The sequence below is a fragment of the Dermacentor albipictus genome, chromosome 8 (assembly GCF_038994185.2).
Source record: "Dermacentor albipictus isolate Rhodes 1998 colony chromosome 8, USDA_Dalb.pri_finalv2, whole genome shotgun sequence".
Lineage (NCBI taxonomy): Eukaryota > Metazoa > Arthropoda > Arachnida > Ixodida > Ixodidae > Dermacentor > Dermacentor albipictus.
Genome location: NC_091828.1, coordinates 130,333,108 through 130,357,226, shown reverse-complemented (window position 1 = coordinate 130,357,226; position 24,119 = coordinate 130,333,108). Strand labels below are relative to the sequence as shown.

Here is a 24,119-nt window from a genome sequence, read left to right as displayed (position 1 = left end):
TATCTTTATTCTAGAAATTAAATCTGCATTCATTTCACCTAAATTGGGTTCTTTAAATTCTTTCCTTGATTGTACCCTCTTTTAACGTTCACTTTTAAGTCAGTCTGACTGCTGGCTCGCATACTAGTCTTCTTTTTTATTTTATTTTTCTATTTTTTTTAACTTTGCGTTTATCGTCTTCTTTAGCTACTTCTTGCCGCCCGTTTCTTGGCGTATCCCCCTCAGTGAGTGCGAGCCATGACAGGGGTTCATCATCATCGCTCAATGTCGGCTCTGCAGCCGAGACATACGGCGCGTTGTGCACACACGCAAGTGCTATACGTTCCTGTTGATGAGCTGTGTGCATGCACGCGTACCGCACCGCGGTGCGTGCAACGCATGGTCCGAGCGCAACGGACAGCACACTTCAAGCCACAAACTCTGACAGGCGGAATTCTCGTACAAGAAATTTAGAGGGGTGCAGGGCAAGAGCCCGATGTGACTTGTTTTACGGTATTCTATATACACTCTTAGAAAAATTTACACCCTTTGGGGCTTATCTTGTCTCACAACAATAATCGTCATCTGTCTTGCCCGCGCTTCCTTTCTTTAACGCTGCGAGCCCGGTACTTCCCAGTCACGAACGGCACGCGCGTTATCAGTGTGACGCAGCATTCTCGACAGGAAAGTAGCGAGTGCCGAGTTTTCAAGAAAGAAAACGCAAGCAAGGCAGATGACGATTATTGTTGTGGGACAAATATACACCCCAAAGGGTGCAACCGTTTTAAGAGTGTAACCAGTCGGACTTAATTAAGCGTCACAGCCGACGGGTAAAACTTCCAAACACAAGAGTGTTTGGCACAGTGTAAGTCGAACTTCGTTATAGCGAAACGGGACATAAAGAAATTATGGATATAACGAAGTAAGTAAGGTTATCCTTAAAATTTCGGTGGAGGCCGGTTCATATTGCACTACGTGTCATAATCATTGGATATAACAAAGAACTAATTTTGGATTCCTTTTCAACTTCTTTGAAAACGCCGCGCCCGCTACTTTCCTGTCGGGAATGCTATGCCATGCTGATAACGCGCATGCCGTTCGTTACTGGAAAGTACCGGGTGAAAGGAAACGCATCAAGGCATATGACGATTATCGTTATGTGGCGGATTTACACCCCAAAGGCTGCAAACTTTTTAGAGTGTGGCAAATATACACCTCAAAGGCTGTAAACTTTTCTTAGGGTGTACGACCCAAAGGGTGTAATTTTGCTTAAGAGTGTACGTGTGTAGGCCGACACCGGGCTCCGTTACGTACAGTCGACCAAAAAAGTTTACGGACCACGAGATCTCAGAAAATTCTAAATATACACGTAGCCTTTAGAAGCAGCCAGTAAAACCGGGCATCCGAATGTTGTTCGCACATACCACTAAAGGCTGGAAATGGGAACACCAGGCTGCGTTTTGAGGCTGAGGAGATATTCAGCTTTTTGTCAGATGTCATGGTCCGTAAACTTTTTTGGTCGACTGTACGTCCGTCATTGCGACACCCTTTGGAGTGTATATTTCAAACACAACGATAATCGTCATCTGTCTTGCCCACATTTCCTTTCTTGAAAACGCTGCGCTTGTTACTTTCCTGTCGGGAATGCTATGTCATGCTGATAACGCGCATGCCGTTCGTTACTGGAAAGTACCGGGCTCGCCGTTATAAAGAAAGGAAATGCGAGCAAGACAGATGACGTTTATCGTTGTGTGGCAGAGATACACGCCAAAGGGTGCAAACTTTTCTTAGAATGTATATTATTGAGTGTAGAGTCTGAAACCATGCTGGGCGCCTTCAACGGCCGCCACTACCTATTATAGTGTTTTCAAGTGTTGTCAAGTGGACACCCGAAGCGGGAAAACCTTAACACTTTATCAGCACCGTAGCGCAGGTAAGACTTCAGTTTTCATCTCGCTTCGGCGCTTCTGAAATAGCCGACACGGCCGCTGTGTCTACACGTGATGCCTCATATTACGCCACGTCGATGGCAGCGCCAGCTTTTCCAGTAGTGGAGCCCGCCTCCACGTTCAATCATCGTTCATAGAAATGTAGGTGAGTCTGTTATGGCAGGTCTCGGCAAAAGATGTCAGGAATTCTTGAATTCAATAACGCGCGCCAATATGGCATTCCTTCGATAAAGACGGCTGGCAACGTTGTAATAGCCCGTCCCATTCCCAGAGTTCTGTAGAACGGGCTATGTGTACGTCTGTATGTGTTGAATCTAAGTTTACTTCGTGGCGACATTTGCGCTCTAATGTAGGCCCGTGGTTTTGTTGATTCTCCTGCCTCGAGTGATCCCAGCACCTCTGAGGACCACACGGTCGTTCCTGAGCGATGCTGTGCTGACCGCAAAGGTGATCCGAGTCGCTCACGTCGACGCTGCTACTCGTATCAGCTGTGCTGGCAGTTGTGTTTATTTGTGACATGAGCGCTGTTTTGATGTTGTTACACACGATGAAACGTTGTTTGATGCTGCGAGAAAATTCCACTACAATCGGCTCCAGCGTTGAATTGAGCAAGATTGCTGTTACACCATATAACGCGCGTCTTACACATGATAGTTCGTCACCGACGGTATGGATCGTTTCGTGTCGGCCCCGTATGCAACCTTGCGTAAATACAGTTTTGCAGCTAATTCTTTTATGGGTGCTGTTGTTTTCTGTGACATTACGTGCTTATCTGGCGTGCTTCTTAGTTGTAAGGAGCTCATTTCGCCAGTAGGCAATGTAGTGGCGTCAAGGAAAATATCAGTTCAAGCATTACGTTAGCTCAGGAAACGGAAGTGGACAGCTTCTTGGCTTTCTAATTTCGTTGCTGTATTAAACTTGCGCGATCGCTGAAGTATCTGCCAGTTTGTTTATTGTTGTATTCATTTCTGCCGATTATCGTTTTGCGTGGCGAAGGACATGTCAGGCGACGAATTGTTTCCCGAAATTTGCGCGGAAAACGTCCGTGAATTGCTGCTGTGCGCGCAGACAGCCGTCATCAATCGCAAGCCACTCACTTGCACTTTGTTTTTCTTTTATTTAAATAAAGTGTTCAGAGGGAAACAGCACCGCGTGAATGCTGTTACCAAAACTTGTTCGACCGTCAAAGACCAAGCTTTGAAGCATTATTTGTGATAAGTGGTTTGAAAGACCTTACTATAATGTAAAGTGACCTCGTTGCTGTTTGTCATAATCGAACTGTTTTATTGGTTATTCAAGCTACGGCATTGTTCAATGGATCTCATGGTCAAATTATCCTCTCTTCATTTGCGCTTTTTCACTGTTGCCAAAATATCGGCGATGTTGAAGTTTTCATGACATGAACTCATAACGACATAGGATTAGGACTTTTGCATTTTTGTTTTGCTATAACATAGGGTTATGTCTATTTAGTTTTTAATGGCTTTGATTTTCTCACACTTGCATTCCATTACAGGCATGGACCATGTAGCATACAAAAGAGTTCATTTATGTCAAAAGTATGCTTGTAACGTCTGTGCTGTTGGGCAAGCTGTCAGCGAAACTGATAATGCAGGCCTCATGAACGAGCATAGGATGATGAGATGAGCATGTCTTTGGGCACCTGCCATAACAACTTACCCTGCTGAGCAAGTCTCATTGAATGCAATAGGCATTGTGGATTAAAAAGGTGGGATTGTACCCCCTAGTCATGCTCGCATGCACGTAGGTTGCCATCAGTCTAATGATGTAAAACTGATAGCTAGGAGAAAGAGGGGAAAGACAATGGTTGTATGCGCTAGATATATTATTGTCAAGCTTCACTATCTAATCAAACACGAAAAGAACAATGTTGTGACAAGCTTAATAAAATTGGGAGATTGCAATACTTCTGTATAATTCAACTGCTTAATAGCGGGGAACCGAAAAGCCACATCATATGGAAGTAAAATCATAAGGAAGGCTGTATGAATCATGCTGTGCACAGAGTGTCTGTTCTGCTTCTGCAGAAAGTGGGGATTGAGAGCTGACGTCTGCCAAGTTGCTGCATCTGCTCAGCATATATCACTGGTGTAGACGATGACAAGCTGTTGACATGACTTAAACATGACAATCATTGTTGCAGTGTTCCCATGAGTTGGTTTGATACGGTGGGCATAGCCAACCTTGCCAAGTCTGCCCTCAACTCGGCCCAGAAACGGATCGACCGGGCACTTGACATCCAACCCGATGAGGCATCTGGCTTCAGCCTTCCTAATGGTATGTTTGCCAGTGTTCAAGTGATGCTAGCTTATCTGTTGATGACATGAGGTGGAGTAGGTTTTATGCAAGGAAAAATTTTCATTGATCTGGCTGCAGCAGGATGGCACAAAGGGACTTATTTCAGTGTCTTCAGAAAGCAAACGTTGCAGTTGATGCCAAATTCATCTTGGTCCATGCATAAGACTAATACATTTCCTGAGTGGGCACTCTACCATCTGAGCTAACCAAGGGACTAGAAGGTGACAATGTAAGGCCAAATTAATTGGCAGCTAGAAGTTGTAAAAGCTTGACCAAATGAATTGTATACAACTTATGCAGAAGCCCTTTGAAAGCCCTTCACGGAAGTCAATCTCTTGTTTGAGCATAAGCCACCGGCTGACATGTGTCTCAGTCTCGTATGTTTTTCATTTTCATTCTTGGCATGTTGCAGCAGTGATTCTAAGGTTATCGTTATCTTAACATCTGACTGCATTAGCACATTTATCTGGCAAAGTGTAGATCTTTTTCTTTTTGCTCGAATCACTTCAACCTATATTGCTTGTTTTATGCCTGCATTAAGTATGTCTGTCACAGTACTCCAGAAACCTATTTTCCTTTCTTTTTTTTACTTATCACCAAACTTTTAGATAGGAAGTCTCTCATTTTATTTCATATTTGTTCTCAGTTTCCTTATATTGTTGACGAGTCGGCTAGCGAATGTCTTAGAAGATGAGGGTCAGTAATAAGATCCTTGGAAAAAAGCAATCTTGGTTCTGCCACTCTTGAAAGGACACATAATTTTTAATTCTCACAAGCTTATCATTAATGCTGTGGTGGCCTCGCGGTCGTACAGCAGCAGCCAGACACCCTTTCCCCTTTTGACTTGATAAAATATTATCGCAGAGTGTGCGGGAAAGGGAAGTGGTGCGAGGGTGTGCAACCGAGCCATAGAGGCTGTACGAACACAAAAATAAAGTCAGTTGTTGCTTGTTCTTCAGGGATACATCAATCGCTTCTTTCTGCTGATTTCCAGCCGCACTCACGTCCCGCACAACAATGCCAGCTATTTGATATATGCTGATTCATTTTATTTTCATCCATCAAAAATACATTTATGTATTGCCATAAGTGGTAGTTAAAAAGGCTCTGTAAAATTGCCTTGGATGGTTATTTCCGTCATTATGTATGATCTCACTCGTTCATATATGATGTGTCGCATCAGGGACATAAGGAAAATTAAGGATAAAATAATGATGTAAATGTTTCATGGCATCATATGTGTAGTCTAAGGTATCTGTTTTCAAAGGAAGGTTGAAAACCTTCATCTGTTGGTGCATTTTACATGCTCAACTAATCCCAGCAATTAGCCCCAAAATTTCATTTACTTGTGCAGCTTATAGATAAATGTACACTCCTGTAAAGACCCTTGTAAAGTATTATATTAGTTGCAGTGAAATCTTTAGAAGTGTTTTTCATAAGTAATCTAAGTGACATGTTGCTCTTTTTTTTTTTGCTATCAGTTATCTCAGCATCAGGTACACTAAAACAACCTGCTGTGGTAGTTCAGTAGTTGCAGTGTTGTGCTGCTGAGTACAACATAATGTGTTTGATCTCAGCCATGGCGGTTGCATTGCGATTGGGGCGGAATGCAAAAACGTACGTGTGCCATGTATTGTGTGCATATTAAAGAAACCCAAGTGGTTAACATGAACCCCCCACTAAAGTGTGCCTCATAACCAGATTGTGGCAAATAAAACCTCAGAATTGACGTACCATGACACTGTCTGTTTTATCCTTCTGTAGACACGGATTCCTTCTTCCTGTCATTTGGCCTGGCCGATGATCTGTCGAAATCTGAGCAGCCAACATCCAAGCAGCCAGCACCATCTCATCGTGATCCAAGGCCTGATAGCCGACGAGATGTCGCTGACACAGAGTCGAAACTGGTGTCGGGCTGGGAGTCCTTCCTGGAGGCCACCTCATCTGCGGTGGCCAAGCCATTCACAGAGGCTTCGGCGGTCCTCTTGCAACCAACCAGAACTGTGTCAACAGGTGACATAGGTAAATGAAGTCTGCAACTAGTAACGAACAACTTTATGTACAGGCTGATCAGCTGTGGAAATAAGTTGAACCCAGAATAACCTCAAGGGAATTCTAGATAGGTGCACTCTGTTCCTCTGTTACGTTTTCTGCTGGTGCAAATGGGTGTTGTCCGCATATGACATCACTGAACATCACTGATTGCTTGGAAGTAGCTTCCAGTACCAGCTTTCACTAATTGCTTCTTTGTTATTGAAATACAGTTGACTCCCATTAATTCGACCTTGGTTAATTAGACTTCTTCACTGAATTTGATTGCTCTGAAAAGTCCTGCTTAGAAACCACACAATTGCTATGGAAGAAATTCTCGTTTAGTTTGAACTCCAAAGCATGCCACTTCAGTTAATTTGATCCTGACCTACCTGCACCAGTGCCCCCTCAGGCATGCCACGGTTACTATAAGTTTGAAAACAAGAAGTTCAGAAGACCATGCCACTGCTTCCCTAGGCGTGAAGCTGCTTTATATGGATGAATTTTGATCCTTTAGCAGCTGACGCTCCTTCCACCCGTAAGCAATCGGTTCCCGAAACAGACTTGAATAGCATGACTTAACCTATTTCTTGCCAGACTGTTATCCTGAATTCTGACATAAATTGGCCAAATTTTCTTACTGAGTAATCTTTTATGAAAGACAATGTAGATAATATTGTAAAATCCAAGCTTTTGCCATAAACACTGATCAACTGAGCAAATTGTCCATAGCATGAAAGTGATTGAAGACTGTTCTTTCTTTGATGTCGTAAGCTTTAGCAACACGTGCTGTGGTTAATTTCTTGCAGCAGTACCGCCAAACATGTCTCCTGACACAGCAGCAGCTGTTGCAAGTGGAGGGAGGGAAAGCCCACTGAACATTGACTTGCCGACATACCCATCCTTGGAACAGTCTGCAGAGTCTGACGGGTCGACCGAGACACTGCTGGGATCATCATCACTTCCTGGAAGCTCTTCGCCGCTGAGTCAGAGCAGAGAGTCATTTTTGGATTGGCAAGGATTGACCGCCAAAGAGCCAAAAGATAGTGGTGTTATCGTGCGTGAGCCGGAACATGTTGCTTGCTCTGGATACCCAGCTGTGTCGTCTGCTGCCGGGACTAGCATTCCATCTGCAGAGGGCAGCTTGACATCCAATCAGGTATTATGTACATCAACAGCTGCCAGCCAGTTGTCATCAAAGGACGAGTTGTCAATAGATCCAAAGGATTCCGGCATATTAGGTTCACCAAAGACCGAGTTGTCGGGCAGCTTTGTTGGGCAACAGTGCGACTCTCCTCAACATTCAAGCCAAATCATGCAGCCGCACGAATCCGAGACGGGGCCAGATGGCTTTCTGCCCCAGGACTTGTGGGTGGCTGTTGATGTTCCACAAGGCACCACTGATAAAAAAGCAGACCGTGCTGAAACGCATGGTGCTTGTGGTGATGTTGTTATCGCATCTGTGATTGTTGAAGCAGCTGGTGAGATTGCCACTCTCCCTGAAGCAAAGCAGATGGCAGCCGAGTCCGGTGATCAAGCAGACGGTGACGCTGGTGACACGTCAGCAGTGAAAGCGGATGCCTCTACCACTGCCACTCTGAAGGAAGAGTGTGAAACACAGTCAGTGGCCGGGAGTGCACACTCTGCAGAGACAAGTTCATCTGCTTCGTTTGTGAGAATTTCAACAGAAGAGACGGAAGACTCGCGGAAGTCGAGCAGTCCATCCGGTGATGAAGAAGGGGAAACAGTCTCTTCATCAGACATTGAGATCATCTCATCGGTTAACGGTGGGTCAAGTATCGACCAGTTTAGTGCGGTTTCACCAGCAAGGCACCTGTGGACCATACAGTCAGACAGTCATGATGAGAAACACTTTGAGGGAGCTGAAGCAGCTGGGATATCTGAGGACCCGCTAGGCCTCCCTTTAGGTAAGACTTGTAATATCCTGTTTACTGTCTGATACAGGATTTTCAGTGCTATGCATGCCTTGTTTAAGCTGTGTGCAAGTCAGCTGGATGTACTGTGCTCGGTGTTTGAAACGTGATACTCAGACGCTGGCCAGCACTTCTTGCGCCTCCATTGGACACTGAAGACATTGAACTGTTGCGCTTTTGTGTCACATGAAAACGAGAGTCATTTTTATGCATCATGACACAATTGGGCCCCCTCAGCAATCACCCAATGCTCAATGGTGGCACAAGAATCACCACCTGCCATACTGTCCGAGTATCGCGTTTCAATCGCTGAGCACTGTACAAACTGTTAACCTGCACATTCAGTGTTGTTAACAGTTCAGAGTTCTGCGCACACTTGCTCCATTTGGGGTATATTAACCCATATTCCAAGTGTAACTAGCCTGCTGACATAACCAGTGGGTAAGAAGGCAACATACAAACTATAAATGATTATGCACATTATTGTTATAGCATTTCTGACGTAGTATGTTCATTTTTATGTACAGGGAAAGTAATAGTGGCCTATCGAGCTGTTAAATCCATTGGCGACCTTATGAAACATTGAAAAGAGCCTGCAACAGATAAGTTTAATTTCTATAGAATGTTTAATCGTCGTGATACTCAAATGAAAGGTCTTAGCTGGTTGCTTGTTGCCAGGCCTTGATAGGTCTTGTCTTGTGAATAGCACATGGATGCATAGATGGATGGATAGATGGACGGACGGATGGCAGGCACACATGCATGCATGGAACGGGGTGGTGGACTATGCTACCAAGCTCTTGTTATTATATTGCCTAATGACCTACCTATCTATGTTAAAAAGACAGAAAAAAAAGGGAAATTTAAAAAAAAATTTTGAAGCATTTGCATCACTGAACTTTCTGAAGCCCTACTGGGAACACATATCAGGTTACCTGGAGGATGCTTATCAAACCTGAGCTAACCTTGCTGTTATTTTGCATGCAGATTGGCGGAAAATGCAAAGTGTCATGTACAGCATCCTTTATTCCTATTCACAGCTTCTACATTGCTGCTGAAGATAAAATGAAGATCAGTAAACTGAATTGAGGGGCAGCTTTCCATTGTGGCAGTGGTACTGCAAAATGGTGGCCACATTTCATGCAATTGCTCTTTGACAAGATTGCCCATGGAATGACAGGCCATAGTGACTAATTTGTTATTTGAGTATCATGTTTGTCCATAAACACCTGAGAGGAAAAAAATTGTCATCCACCCAACTGTAGCACTAAGTTACAAAGGAAACCCATATGAGTTTCATTTGGGGCTTTGTGCTACAGTTGGGTGGGCGACAATGTTTTCCCTTTCACTAACTTTCTTTCATCGCATAACTGATTTGCCCTATATCTATAACCACCTGTAAACAAGAGTGTGATGTTTGGCTAACTGATTCAAAATACTAGTGATTCTAGAGCAGTGTGGGTATTAGGATGGTGGAAAAAAAGCAGTTGACATAGGAAACTTGGTGCTTGTGCTATCGTAACTATGCTGTCTGCCTTCTATTATTGTTTGTGCTGATTGATAATGTCAGCATGTGTGCAGGTCATGGCAGCCCAGTGCATGTAATCCAACTTGACAAACATTATTGTTATTAAATTTACGGTGGCCATGGTAGCTAGGTTTACAGACTTTGGCCTAACAGAAGTTGATTTCCTGAGTTACTTAGCTTGGCATACAGCACAGCATTTCCACTCCTAGAAGAGTTTTAAAAGTCAGTTAATTGAAGTTGTATAAAATAATGCGCATACCCAGCAGCCAGATTTAATTGTCATAACCAATAATGCAGATTGGGAGCATTGTAGTAAGCAGTTTATTTCTCCATAGAAAACATACAAAAGTTAATTGTGCATCAGCTGCTCTTTGTTATATTCGATATATTGATCGTTATAAGTGAGCTGAACTGTACTAGCATGTGAGTTGACTGTATTTCTGCACAGGTGCACTTCTGAACCTGTGATAGCGTTCTCCGTTTCTCGACGTTTGCAGGTGGTGCTACTACTGAAAGTTTAGAAGATATGTCTGAAGTAGAAGGCCTTAGAGCAGTGAGTGCATCAATTTTATTTTATATTTTCTTGCTTTTTATTTTCATTAGTTCCATAGAATATCCTACTCAATAGTATATACTACTAATATAGCCCAAAAATTTAGCATCCAAAGTAAAATTTTGTTGGAGTTGGCCTTTAAAAAGAGGTGGTCCCTTCCCTTGACAGATAAGGGTATGTTGAGGCACACCTCACAAACAAAGAGCTCCCCCCAGCTGGTTGAGGTGTGTCTTAGCAAACCTAAGGCAAGGACATGAACACAAAGCATATTTAGGGGCACTTGCCAATGCATTATTCACCTCTCGCTGACTGTAGTGATGTTACTGCATCCTGAACGTAGTCCAGATCCTTTTCCCAGATTAAAATTTTTTTTTTTTTCTGATAGTGGCCACAATGGTGGTACCCTTTTGTTTTTCAGCGGCTGAACAAGCTACAGAGTGTCCTGGATGCCCGAGAGCGCAAGGTCTTCCTGCTCAGCAAGGAGATGGCTGAAATGGCGGATAGCAATGCTGCGCTACAGAGGTGCGAACCACCATCCGTGGCTCCTGATGTCTGTTGCCAAACATGCTCCAGTGCCCCAACTGCAGATAACTTTCCGAGCGAGCAGTACATGTTAGCAGAAAACTGAGAATCATAAGGGACAGTTGCAAAAAAAAAGGTTCAACAAGCACTGAATAAAATTTAGTTGCGAATTGGCACATTTAGGCAGGTGCTCTGTATACTCATTTAAGAACTGCACTTTTTTTCGCTATCTTGACAAGGTGTGGCTACATGGCAGCGGGCCATTGCAGTCTAATTTTTCTGGTCTTATGTAATATTTCTTGATTTCTTTGTGTAAAAAGAGCAGGCACTGTGGTTTTCGTAGTGTGTATGTTTGTTCACGCAAGCATGCCACGCAGCTAGTGCCTATCTATAGTCGTCACTGCTGTCACTTTTGCCACTGCTCAGATTAGATTTGGTAGCACCATCATGGATACAGTTGTCCTCACTTGCCCTCTGTGGCATTAGAGATGATTGTGATTTCAAAGCTTTTCACAACAATGTCCGAAGACCACACATGCTGTGTGCTCAGAATCCAAGAGCTTACACACATGCTGCGACGCTTTCTTCAATCTTCAAATTCATTACTTCAACATTTATTTATTTTTTCTTATTTATTTTTTTTATTTAGGGCTGCCAAGTTGGGGGTGCAGCCCTTGTGTGAATGTGGCCCTTAGTTGATTATATGCAGTACTTTTACTTTACCTTGAGTTCTGCACGTATGGCCCATCAATGAACTATAATCCCTGTCTATGTTTTCACAAACTATAGATATTATGGAATGCACTGAAAGACTGCCCAACCATTGCAGGCCCAATAGATCTTGTCTCCTGATACATTTTATTTCAAATAGACACAACATATTTAAATATATGGTGCTTGTCCTGTTTGCATTTCTTATTTAAGTCTATATTACAGCAGTTAAGAGGGTGGAATTGGGTTTTTTGTGTTGGTCCATTCCATCATGCCATCATCAACCAAGCCACTTTCTCACCTCACCACTTGCGTCACTTTCTCCATAAGGCAATAAAAAAGAAAGCTTGGCCCATTGCTTAAAAGGGCCGTGGCATTAAATTTTTGAGCGTGAATTATGCATTGCACGTTGAATCAATAGCAAGCTCAAAAAGTTTGAGCGCATTCAGTATGATAGAATATTTGTAATTTAATTTTTTATATCACAGTTAAATCATACAGCATCGTGGTAACACTTATGGATGGTGAAGTGAAGTTTGTTGCAGGTTGAGTGTAAGTCGTATACACGTGATTTTGTTTTTGCGCACGATTCTCAGTGGTGGGCCAGAGACAGTTTCTGCAGTAATTCTCTGGTTTGTATGGTTTTTATTATGTAAGTGAAATAATTTTGTGCACAATGCAACGGTGACACCCTTACTGCACTGTTGGATGCCAAAGCTTGCTGCCACTCCAGCATGGCATGCTGGAGTTTGGGAATTTTTCACACCAGGCGAGGGAGGGGGTATTCTGTAAGTGTCCACACAATGGGCTGTCCATTTCGGCCACTGCTCATTGGCTAGAGCTGTACGAGCGAGGAGGAGGCAGGTAGGCTAGGGTAGCATGCCTCCGAGATTCGGAGAGTGATGGCATCTGTGCATTTACTACTTCATAAATTGCGCTAGGTGGTACATACTCTAGTAGACGAAGACAATAAACCCGCCGCGGTGGCTTAGCGGCTATGCTGTTGTGCTACTAAGCACGAGGTCGCGGGATCAAATCCCAGAAGTGGCTGCCCTACATCGATGGGGGTGAAGTACAAAAATGCCTGTGTCCTATGCATTGGGCACATATTAAAGATCGCTTCACCTGCCTCATAACCAAATCGTGGTTTCTGGCACGTAAAACCCCAGAATTCAATTCAGACTAAGATAAGAGGACATTGTGTTCATTGCAAAAAAAAGGTTATTCTTATCTCTAAGCAGCAACACTATTCACTACAAAGGATTGGCTGAGAATTGGACAGTTTTAAAATGATTTTCAGTAAATAATCTAAATTGTTCGAGCTTAGACTGCATAGTTGCAAATAAAGATTTTTGATCAATAATAACTTAACAAAAGAGTTGAAGGATGCTTACGATACTGTAACATAGTAACATAGTAGTTATATTGTGTAATGGAGAAAGTTAGAAATAGCTGTAAAAGTGTTTTGCATTGAGGTTTGGTGATCCCTTCAATGCAGTCAAGGTGCAGTCATCATGCAACTTGGCCACACACAGCACAGCATGATGCAGCAATTATTCACAGCACAACTTTCAGTGCAGCAGCCATTCCCCAGCATTCATTCAAGGACTGTTCTTACGTGTCACTCAGTGAAATGTTGTCATTGTGCTGCCATCATCATTTTATTTCGTCGTCACCTCTAATCTCTTTGGGAGCATGTACAGAAACTCTAGCATGAGTCACCTAGGTGTCATTTCTACGCCTCTATCATACAATGGTAGTTTCAACACACGCCATCTAAGCTGTGCTGTTCAATGCGCAGTGCATTGCAGAAATCTGAGCAGCAGCGAGTCAAGGACAATCAGGACACATCGAGGCTGACACAAGAGTTCACTCACCGCCTCGCTCGCCTGGAAACGAAGCTTTTGGACACAGCTAGGGTAATGAATTCTCAACTCATTACACGCTCGTGCTAATGAATGCATGAAAGATGCTTTCAGCCTTGTTGTTTGCTAAACCTTTTTGTGTACAAAACAAGCTGAGTTCATCAAGCCTTTATATGCTCGGAATATCGAATATAAGCTTAGCTCATGTGAAGAAACTTTGAATGTCAATACACTTTACATAGGACTGTTTATTTGTACCATTGCCAGACACCATAAGTAAATTATTGAAAAAATTTTTCACAGAGGCATTTACTTTTGCTGTTACTCAACTTCATAACAGTGCCTTGACTACAGCATATACTTTTGCACAATGCTGTGTTTTCGTGTGTCTCCGCACATGAAAAGACAGGCTGGGAAGAGTGGCAGTGAAAGTTAGTGCACTGCCTTATGCTTTTGGCACGGTAAGCGTCTCTCTCTTGAACAAGTTGTGCACCCCTTCCCTCTGCCCCTCTTTTTTATGTCTTTAGGAAAGAGATTCTCTGAAGGCCAAACTCGAGGCTGTCCAACAGGAGGCTGTGTCCAAGTAAGTTTGTTTGGTCATAACACTAACTTTCTACAAAGCAGGGGCACCTTTAGGTATAGCAAGTGAAAATAATCTTGAAATGATGGCATAAATTGCTCAAGATATTGTTTAAATATGTCAAGGAAAGCAGCAGTGCACCGAACTGTGCTAATGAAGCCTTCACCGTGGCCCTGCTTTCAGGTTACCAACATCTGCACACTGATATAATGCTTTTCATTATAAGTAATAACTCATGAATGTTTGCACAGAAGGTGTAACATATTCAGCTGCATGTTAGCAAACTAGTCGCCTGGAATAGTTATTGTGACTTTGAGGTGTTATATGTAAAGAGAACCTCATTTATTGTTCTTTCTTTGTTGTTTAGAGTGAGCATTTCCCAGATGGATGTTCTACTCAAGGAGAAGGATGAACAGATTGCTGAGCTCATGTCAGAAGGTGAATTTTTTTTAACTTCATTTATACTATGGGGAATGTATTCTCATGAGATTGCAGGGACAGTCGCATCATTTTGATGCGCATACACCTCTTGACTTTCTCAGGAGAGAAGTTGTCTAAGCAGCATCTGCAGCAGTCAACAATCATCAAGAAACTGCGGGCCAAGGAAAAGGAGATGGAGAACCTCATCAAGACTCACAAGTAGGTTGTATCATCATGAACGGGTTCTGAAGCCATGTTGACAACAAAAGAAAGGCGCAAAAGCAACTTGTGTTTTGTCATGTCTCTACCACAAAGAGGCTACATTTTGTTTTTTAATGTGGTATCGCAATTTTGGGGGTTTGTAACCCTAGCAGAGGCATGTTGTTATACAGACGTCAGCACATGCTTACTGTTTGGAAAGACAATGTCAAGTACTAATTGGCAGCATTTTGCTTCTCTAAATTTCTTTTCTTATCTGTTCCAATGATAATGGGTTGGTAAGTCAAGGGCCTTAAGTACCGAGAAGCCCTTGCAGTAATTGTCAAATTGTATATAACACAAGGGACAATATGAAGGCCACAAAGAGTGGTTAAAGAACAAATTTATGTGTTCATTATGTGACTCAAAATTAGTTGTGTTCCTTTCCTGGGGGCGGGGCGGGGTCAAACTTGTAAACCTCTGAAAGCTCTTGTTCACAAATATGAAGGACTAACTTTACATTGTCAAACATCCAGAATCAAGTTTACACAGTGGAGATTTTATGGTACTTGCGCTGATCAATGCCAGTCATCTGATTTGTCTTGCAGTTGAAGAGGGAGAGCTTGAAAAGCTGTGGTAATGATTGTCTTCATTTTCTATGCCTGCCAGGGAGCGCCTGGAAGAGCAGAGCAAAGAACTTGACCGGCTTCGACGGTCGCTCAGTGCCAAAGATGAACAGGAGAAGAAGCACATTGGTAAACATTTTCTGTCATCTCCACGGCCAAACCTTTCTTATACCCCTGACACGCAGGCGCTCTAAAGTTCTTTAGGTAAGGGGACATCTACCGGAAAGGCGTTCAAATGCAGTGACACACAATAAAGGAGTATCTTTACAGCAAAGTTCCTTTGCGGGAAAGAAGATCACGCATCTACTTTTTGAGTACAACTCGTCAATGGAAGGAAACCTGCCACACAACTACGCTGCCCCATAAGTATTTTTTTACCTTGTGAAAAGGTTTTAATTTTTAGCAGTAGTGCGATTTGTCGAACAGTGAAGATTTACTCTAGCTACACTCTCAAACGCTCGCATCACGTCCCTAGTGCTGCCATGTTGAATTCCGGCAGTGGCATTTCCTGCATCGTCTTTGGTGTGTTAGCATCGTGAAACCATCGTTCGTTGAGCATGTAGGCCCATCTTCCGCTGTTGGCGGCTCGAAGGGGCACTGCCGAAGCAGTCAACGTGAAGCATGCTCATGATGAGTGGACGTTTGATGTTTTCCACTTTCGCCTTGGCTGCATTTATCTCGTATTCAAGAGATCCGAGCGCAACAAGCGTCAGAGCGACCTCAACTCTTGCTTCATCGCTAGCATTTCGCTGAGCCATGATGCAAATGCGCAGTTCTGTCACGCGATCCCAATTGTGCGTATAACACATTCAATAATACGCGTTACGCTTGCACGCATGAAGGAAGGAACAACAAAGACGTGGAAAAGGATGACAGAAAGGTGGCCAGCACCAGAATAAACAGCATGTACAGCTATTCTAGTACACTGTAGCATAGCAAAACACCGACTGTACATAGTTGCTGTCCCAATTTAAATTGCTGCTAAGAGCGCAAACATGCGAATAAAATAGACCAATATGCACATTCTAAGCCATCAACAACGAAAAAAGAGTTTTGGGTTCTACAGTAGCTAAGTGTAATCCAAATACGCAGCTTTTTAAGAATGTTTTCTCTCTTGCTGCTTTGACAACCAGCGCCATTTTTCTTGCGGCATTCATCTGAGGAACCACCTAAGGAAATTAGTGCGGTACCATGTGTCATCGGCGCAAATCCTTTCTGCAAAGGGTCCTTCACAGTAAGAAAAGGGGTTCACTGCAAAGGACTTCAGTTTTGCCCGTGTGTCAGGTGTATTACACAGAGTAAGGGTAAAAAACGGTAGGCATGCAAAACAGGAACACAAGCATGAAGAGCAACACAAAGCTGGAAGGTCACACAGTGGCTGAAAAGAAGGACAACACAAAACGCCATCTGCTCATGCTCAAGGGAAGGCAGTGTCGACTTGTCAATCATGCAGATGTCTGGACACTTACAAAAAATAATAGTTTAGGTGTGACAATTCCTCTTTGTGGAAAATAATTGAGGCTCGATTTATGCAGTCCGAGTACTGTCCAATTGTGGTAAATGTATGGAACAGATAGCTTGAGCACATTTTTTAGAGAAGTGTAGGTGAATGTTAGTTAATTACTCATTTTGTTGTCACAAAATGCTCTGCTTCTAACTTAGGCAGACTTACAGTGTGGCCACTTACTGTTCACTTACACTTATTCTTTATAAGTAGGAGCTTGCGATGCTGTGGTTATGTACATGCAGCATAGAGAACTGAACTTTTATTTACTGTGTTCTTTTCATCCCATGCCAGACACAATACGGCACTTGACATCATCAACACAAAAACTGGAGCGAGAAGCAACAGCACTTCAGGTGAAAGACAACAGAATTTTTTTAGCAGTGCCTGAGTCAGTGAAAAAAGGCAGAAAGAATGGATAATGAAAAGGATTTTTGTAAAATACAGCTCATAATTTTCTGCCTTTTAACTTTGCCTTTGACAACCAATTACGCTGTGTGGAATACAGTAGACTCCCTTTAATACGAACTCGAGAGGACCGTGATAATTTGTTCGTCTTATCAGAAGTTCATTATATCATAAGAATAAATAGCAACATGACCAGGTGCATCTAAATATCTTACTTCAAAACGGTAAATGAAGTAGATTTAAAGCGGGAAGAAAAACGACCTATAAAGCATTTATTTAGCTGTACTTAATAGAAAACTGTTTTTAAGTGGTGCTCTTGCTTGGTTTCATTCAGTCCTTGATGGATGTTTGGCGCTTTTGTGCAAATCGGCGAGCAGCCACAAACGATGTTATCTCACCTAATGACCTTAAAAATCCTTCTGTGCCTTCATGCTGCTGGCAAAAGTTCACTAGGGAGTTCAAGCAGGCATCTGTCGCCTTGCAGGTCATCGGTGCAAGCTCCGAGCTAGCAAAAGTACGAAGGAGCACGCTGAGCGCGCGGCAAAGCAATGCAACCTAGAAGAAAGTCTAGGTGACGTTGAGCGAAGCGGGGAAGGAGAAACGAGGCGAAGCGCCGCAGAGGAGGATGGTAGGCGAAGGCACGCTGGATTGACCTCCTCTGGCAGTTGTTTCAGGTTTAGTTTGTGATACGGACGTACTGGGTTCATCTCGTGATAACATCATCCTCGCACGCCATACAGTGTGTGTGTGTGAGAGAAAGCGCGTGACGGTGAGCCGACGATGGCGACTCAATCTCGCATGTGCAAAGGAGGAAAGGGGGGAGGGAGTGCACTGTCTTTCATCACGCGAGTGGCACTGGAGAGAGTAGGGATAGCGGTGTTGTACTTTGGCTGCGGGCGGTCGCATAGGCTTTATCTTGAACGTGATCTGCTTTGAGGACATGGTATAGGTGGCCGATGGCTCGTAGCTTTGTGTATGCTGTGTTCTACTACTCAGTTTACATTGAAGCGATAGACAGCGCGAAGGTCACTTCACTCGCTGCTGCTGCCGCGTTTCTTCACGCAAGCATTTTGACAGCGAGCGTCCACGGTCATCAAGTGTGATGTGTTCATGTTTGCCTGTGTGCGCTAACACCATGCTTGTTAATCTAGCTAGTAAGCGAATGCGTACTAGGGCGCGTTCTAGTCCGGCAGCTGCTGCATATGGCGCGGCTGCGCGAGCCCTGTCTTGAGTACAATCTGTGATGCAAACAGTCTAGGTGCACCGAGGGCCGATAGTTTCGTATGCGCTATAGCATCCGTACGCTTGCACTGCACCCGCATTCAAGAAATGAAATGTCACTGTCTCTTTTTATTTCCTCCTCTTGTTTTCATCTCTGTCCACAGGCGATGTACGCCACAGGCATCCAGTAGGGTGCCTTGATGCACGCCCCCCCCCGGGCGCGCCGCATCGAGGCACCCTAGCCTCCAGGATCGGTAGCGGGGCCGGTCGCTCCAAGTGTTTGTCTTAACTGAAGAGCACATCTGAGGCGATTTGTCTTAGGGGGACTTTTTTTTGCGTTGAGTCTATAAAAAAAAGCATACGAACGTTCTCACAGTGTTCGTTATACGTGAGGATTCGGCTGAACTGAGTTCGTCTTAATGCGAGTCTACTGTATATGTTTGTCTTCCTGTTGTACTTATACTGTCTCTTGACTGCTTTGTACGTGACCCACATCTTGTGCTCTTCTGTCATTATCCTTCATTCCTGTGCCACAAGACGTTTGCAAATCTTAAAAGCCTCATCTAGACTGCTGACTTACCTATTCATTGCACCTTGAATAAGTTAGCCTTTCAATTCTGTCATCAGAGTGGTTTGAATATGTTGGATGTTATGCTACTCTAAACAGGGACACTTGGTGCCCTGATAATTCTCTTTAACTGGAAAAAGCCAACATAAGTTGAAAGATGTCCACAAACATGCCATTAACAACTGCATATATTAAAGAATGTGATTGCTGTCAGTTAAAGCACTGGCCATGCGTAAAGTCAGAGTTGTCATCACGAGTGCTTTTTACAAAAGTAAGATCCAGCTGTTGCAAAAAAAACAAATCTAACCTTGTGCTCTAAGGCACTGAAATTCCTTTTGAAATTATGCTCCCAACAAATGCAAGTGTTGTGTGCACGTCTACTCCCTCTCTGTCTGTGTCAGTTTTGGTGGCTAAAAGAAATGTTCAGTTGTCATCCTTGTGACATTAAATCCTTGGTTTTCAACATTAGGAATCCCTTAATGAATCAACCATCAACTTGAAGGACGCCATGAGCAATCTTGACACTGCATACAGGTAAAACATTGCTCACTTTGTTACTGTGTGCTATGACACCTTATTGCTATATGACATTGTTGTTCTTGGTGCCTTGGAACAAGGTTTAGTTTTGGTATCAGCACATAGCCCACTGGTGCTGTCAGGTTTTAGCTGCAAAGTGCTGTAGCTCCTAGCATGCTGGGCCTATCAATATCCAATGTATGTAATATGCTTCATGTAGTGGTATTCTCAAATTAACTTGATAACCACTGGTTGATATGCATAATTACACCCTGCAAGTTGATAGCTAATTGCCAGCTAGTTATTAGATTGGATTGAGGTTGCTGGCACTGTTGTCATCGCTATTGCTGCTGAGTTGTGGTTTTCTTTAGTGGGCACTAGTTCACTCACTAAAGTGCTTTATGATTCTTCACTTAAGGGTTGTTGCATGCCTTCCTGCCGGTGTGCTTTTACACCTACATGACAGCATCACTGTGATATGCTGACAATTCAGTATAAATTATGATGTCAATTATGTGAGTCTAAAAAACTTGGAAGCAAATTCTCTGTCCAGATTTGTGTCTGCAGTGAACTGTCCTCCTGTAGCACTTTTTGTCACCCGTTGTCATATCTGTGCATCGTATCCACACTTGTTTGCATGTTATAAACTCATTTGATCGTAATCATGATGGTTTTAAGGAAGCACAGTGTCCAGCATGGATAATAACAGTCCTTCATACTGAGACAAGAGTTAATAGCACAGCATGTGTGAGACAGGGAGAACAGAAAACAAACACTTTGCTCATGATTATGCTACATGTTTGATCTAGAGATTGTAGTAGCTAATTTTCAGTAGATTGCTTTGATATCTCTGTTCAGCTCCTCAATATCTGTTCCTTTAATAAAATGATGTTCCGGGCCATTTAGTATTGTCTTAGAGCTTTTGTTTTGGTATGATTCTGACTGACATTTTTCGGTATGTTGGTCAGATTTTTTTCTATGTGGTGTATGCAATCTTGCCTGACTTTTCCAGCTAAACTGCACTCTCTTGTATGGTAGAGATTGCAGGCTTATAGTTCTTTTGTCCATTTTACATTCTTGCAGTGAGATAGCTCAGTTGCAGCATGCCAATGCCGAGTTTGAGAGGCAAGCAAAGGAGGCATCCCTAAGTGCCAAGATGGCTGCTGGTGAAGAGATTCGCAGGTAGGCAATACTCCTTGCCAATTTGAATGAAGTATCTGTTTGCATATTAATTTGAGCAACTGAGATCATTATATGGAAGCATACGCATCTTCTGCCTGTCTGACCTTCTACCCAATTATTGAAGAACAACAAAATGCTCATCTAGTAAGCTGGTGTTGCAGTGTGGGCATGTTGGAGCGTCTTCATGGAATACTAGTGTGGCACAAACAAGACAAGGTCATGAGAAGGGCACGTGAACACACAGGAGCTGTGTACATGTACAGGGTTTGTCTATAAAGTAATGAGACTGGGTCTGGTAAAAATACTTTATTGATCCGATCGGTATATATTGTGAGCAAAATATTCACGTATCATCTTCCTTATCTGTAAAATTGAATTAAAATTGTTCAAAATAGTCTTCTTTGGCATCGATACACCACTGCCAACGTGATTCCCACATTGCAAAGACTCCCTGAAAGTCAGCTGCTGTAACCTCATTCAGAGAGACTGTGACAGCTCGTTAGATGGTGGGAACATCGTTGAAACGGTGACCTTTGAGGCTTCTCTTGAGGTTTGGGAACAGGAAAAAGTCTGCTGGGCCCACGTCAATGCTGTACGGTGGCTGCAGCAAGGTTGCAACCCCTATCTGTGCCAGGTAGGAGGTCACTTCAAAGGCGGTGTGAGCTGGAGTGTTGTCGTGGTGGAGCTTCCAGCGATTGGCAGTCTCCAGTCACTTCCGTTTGACGGGTTTGTGAATTAGAAGGGCTTGAGCCCGAGTTAGTTGGTACTGATCTTTGTGAAGCACTCAAGGGCTTCTTTGTAGAACGTAGCATTGATGGTTCACCTCGGAGGTGCAAATTCTGTGACCACTCTGCACTTTTCAGAAAAGACAGTGAACATTGTCTTTAACTTGGACTTTGACATTCTCGCTTTCTTGAGGTGCAGGGAGTTCGTGGTATGCCACTCTGAACATTGGCGCTTGGTTTCGGGGTCGTACTGGAACACCCATGATCCGTTGCCTGTTATTAAGTCGTCTAAAAAGTCCCGTTCACTTTCTGACTACTACACCAACATCTCACAGGAAACGTGAACTTGTCGTTTTTGTTCATCACTCAACAATTCTGGCACAAAATAAACCTTCCGCATTATACAATTTTCTGAAATAATTTTGCAAACCTTTCTTTTTTTTGCATATGTTGAGGTCTTCTGCAATAAATCTGATACTCAAACGACAGTTGGTGCCCAGGAGATCTTTTACTTTGGCCACGTTTTCATCCAAATCACTCATTGAAAAGTGTCTAGATCGCTTCATGTCTTCAACGGCCTCCCATCCGTTCTTGAACTCACTGAACCACCGGAAGACCTGGGCTCTTGGCAGTGCATCGTCTTTGTGAGCGTCCTTCATCAAGGCAAGCGTCTCGGAAGTGGTTTTGCCCAGGTGAAAGGAAAATTTAATCGTGTACTGCTGCTCCAGCGAACACTTCATTTTTGACGTTTTCTACTGTGACAAAAACTCAAACAGCTTTTGCGCCACTTCAGATCCTCACTGCGTCAGAGCTTGGATGCGACTGCCGCCCGTCACATTGCTTAGCTTAGAACCCCACCACAAATCCCACCTCTGGGGAGCGGGCTACTGGCGACTGCAGCCAGTAGCTGCCCATGCAGCAGGCAGTCTCATTAGTTAGATGGACAGACCCTGTATGTGTGTCACATGCTCTTTTTGTGTGCTTGCCCGTCTGGCCAGCTGCCTGCTCCTAAAGCTCACTTACTGTGTTGCACTTGCGATTCTACGTCCACCGCCATGGCAATGAGTGGTGTTGACACTAACACTCCCCCAGGATCAGACCTTGCACACATGCGTAAATACCCGCGACGTTAGAAGAGCCATCACCATGGCTCAATTTGTAGAGCATCGCAAATGTAAAGTAGAAGATGAGGGCTTGGCACCTGCCATCGGCAAGTCGTTTTTCCACCACTTCAATTTCCCTTTATCTTAACATTCCTACATTTACATGAAAAACAAGTTCTCCTATGCTTTACTTGGTTTTCTACGTCTGTTGGCTTCATATTCTTGTAACTAATGAATATTAGGCACCTCAGTTCCCCTTCTCATTGTTCATTGCACCACACTAGTATACCAAAATATTCATTTTCATAACTTCGCAGTCACACAGCTGTGCTGCTGAAAATTCTGCGATGACAATATTTGAACAGGTCGTTTCTTACAGAGTCACTCGATCATGAAATTGTAATTTTTCTTTCCTCTTTGCACTGGCTAAACTGTGTTTGTATGACTTGTACTGATGTATTTGTTATTACCACTGCATTGCCTATAATTCCCCATGCTATACTTGCGCAAGCACATGGTGTATCATTCAGTGCAGCCCTTGAGTTCACTCTACAGATGACCATAAGAGAGAAACATTTTCATGGAACTGGAACTTGTAGGGCTATGGACCAGGCACGTTCCGAGGCATTGTCTGAGAAGTCGTCCCTGCTCCAACGTATTGAAGAGTTGCAGCTTGCCCTGGCCATGGCAGACCAGCGCAGCGAACGGCGGGAGGAACATCTGCACGCCAGCATCCGGGAGTTGCAGCAGGTAGTGCTGGCCTAGGCAGTTCATGCAAGTGTGGTCCTTCCTTGTATGGCCAATAGCTGAATGAGGGATGCTTTGTGAAGTTTACAGTCACCTGATGGACAAAATGCAAGTTCGCCACATGACCTTCTTTGAAGATTAAAGACACAAATGGGTTGTTATTGCAGCCATAGGATTTGAAGTAAAGTCCTGTGAGTCAGAATGACAGTGTTTTTAACCATTAGACAAGCCTACAAGCCAAGACAAGCCAACTTGTGCATCAAATGTAAGGCCTTGGTGTGTCAGGTATTGTGACCAGACGTGTTTTAAAAAAATTATAACAACAGATTTTTTGAAAAATGTTATTTTACTTTTAGTCACAGAATGCCTGCATCACCGTAGCGGCATTACAGCACAGTGGGGTGGGGTTGCATATACAAAGCCAACATAGTTTGGATATGTGGCTGTACAAGTTGACCGTGGGAAATCAAAATGCATAACACAATGTCTAATCATGTAAACAATACATGATAAATATGAAAAACAAATGCAGTAACAAATGGTACAACCAGTACAAAGTAAATGAAAGTAAATGTACACATGAAATAGACCGTCATAAGTTAAAATGCTGCAAAACAAAACTATTTTTGGTTACATTTTCTACAGCTTCAGGGAGTTGATTCCATTCCCTAATTGTTCTTATAAAAAAGCAGCTGGGAAAACTAGGGGTCCTAAATGAATATTCTTGCATTTTTCCGTATGCTGACAATGCATTGAAAGATATGTTGGCTCCAAAAGATATCTTGTTTTATTAATCCCTGTTTCAGTACAATAGATAATGTAAAAAAATTTTAATCGAAGTTTTTGTCTTCTAGGTTGCAGCATTTTCCTTGCAACATGGCCTCTGTTTCTGAGATACTGGTAAAAGGATTGTACTTATTGGTGACAAAT

General features: G+C 43.2%; 1 protein-coding gene across 1 annotated transcript in view; it reads left to right on the top strand.

The window, feature by feature from the left end:
• Window positions 1–2,046: 2,046 nt before the first annotated feature.
• The window catches only part of LOC135919085 (TATA element modulatory factor-like), a 51,361-nt gene continuing 29,288 nt past the window's right edge, over window positions 2,047–24,119 (top strand). Inside the window, exons 1-15 of the mRNA XM_070524455.1 lie at window positions 2,047–2,069; window positions 4,093–4,226; window positions 6,012–6,269; window positions 7,088–8,206; window positions 10,238–10,293; window positions 10,712–10,815; window positions 13,328–13,445; window positions 13,919–13,974; window positions 14,339–14,409; window positions 14,514–14,610; window positions 15,259–15,344; window positions 17,014–17,075; window positions 19,386–19,450; window positions 20,516–20,614; window positions 23,042–23,192. Of these exons, the coding sequence (XP_070380556.1) occupies window positions 4,100–4,226; window positions 6,012–6,269; window positions 7,088–8,206; window positions 10,238–10,293; window positions 10,712–10,815; window positions 13,328–13,445; window positions 13,919–13,974; window positions 14,339–14,409; window positions 14,514–14,610; window positions 15,259–15,344; window positions 17,014–17,075; window positions 19,386–19,450; window positions 20,516–20,614; window positions 23,042–23,192 (2,469 nt within the window). The 5' untranslated portion in view covers window positions 2,047–2,069; window positions 4,093–4,099. The remainder of the gene's footprint in view (window positions 2,070–4,092; window positions 4,227–6,011; window positions 6,270–7,087; window positions 8,207–10,237; window positions 10,294–10,711; window positions 10,816–13,327; window positions 13,446–13,918; window positions 13,975–14,338; window positions 14,410–14,513; window positions 14,611–15,258; window positions 15,345–17,013; window positions 17,076–19,385; window positions 19,451–20,515; window positions 20,615–23,041; window positions 23,193–24,119) is intronic.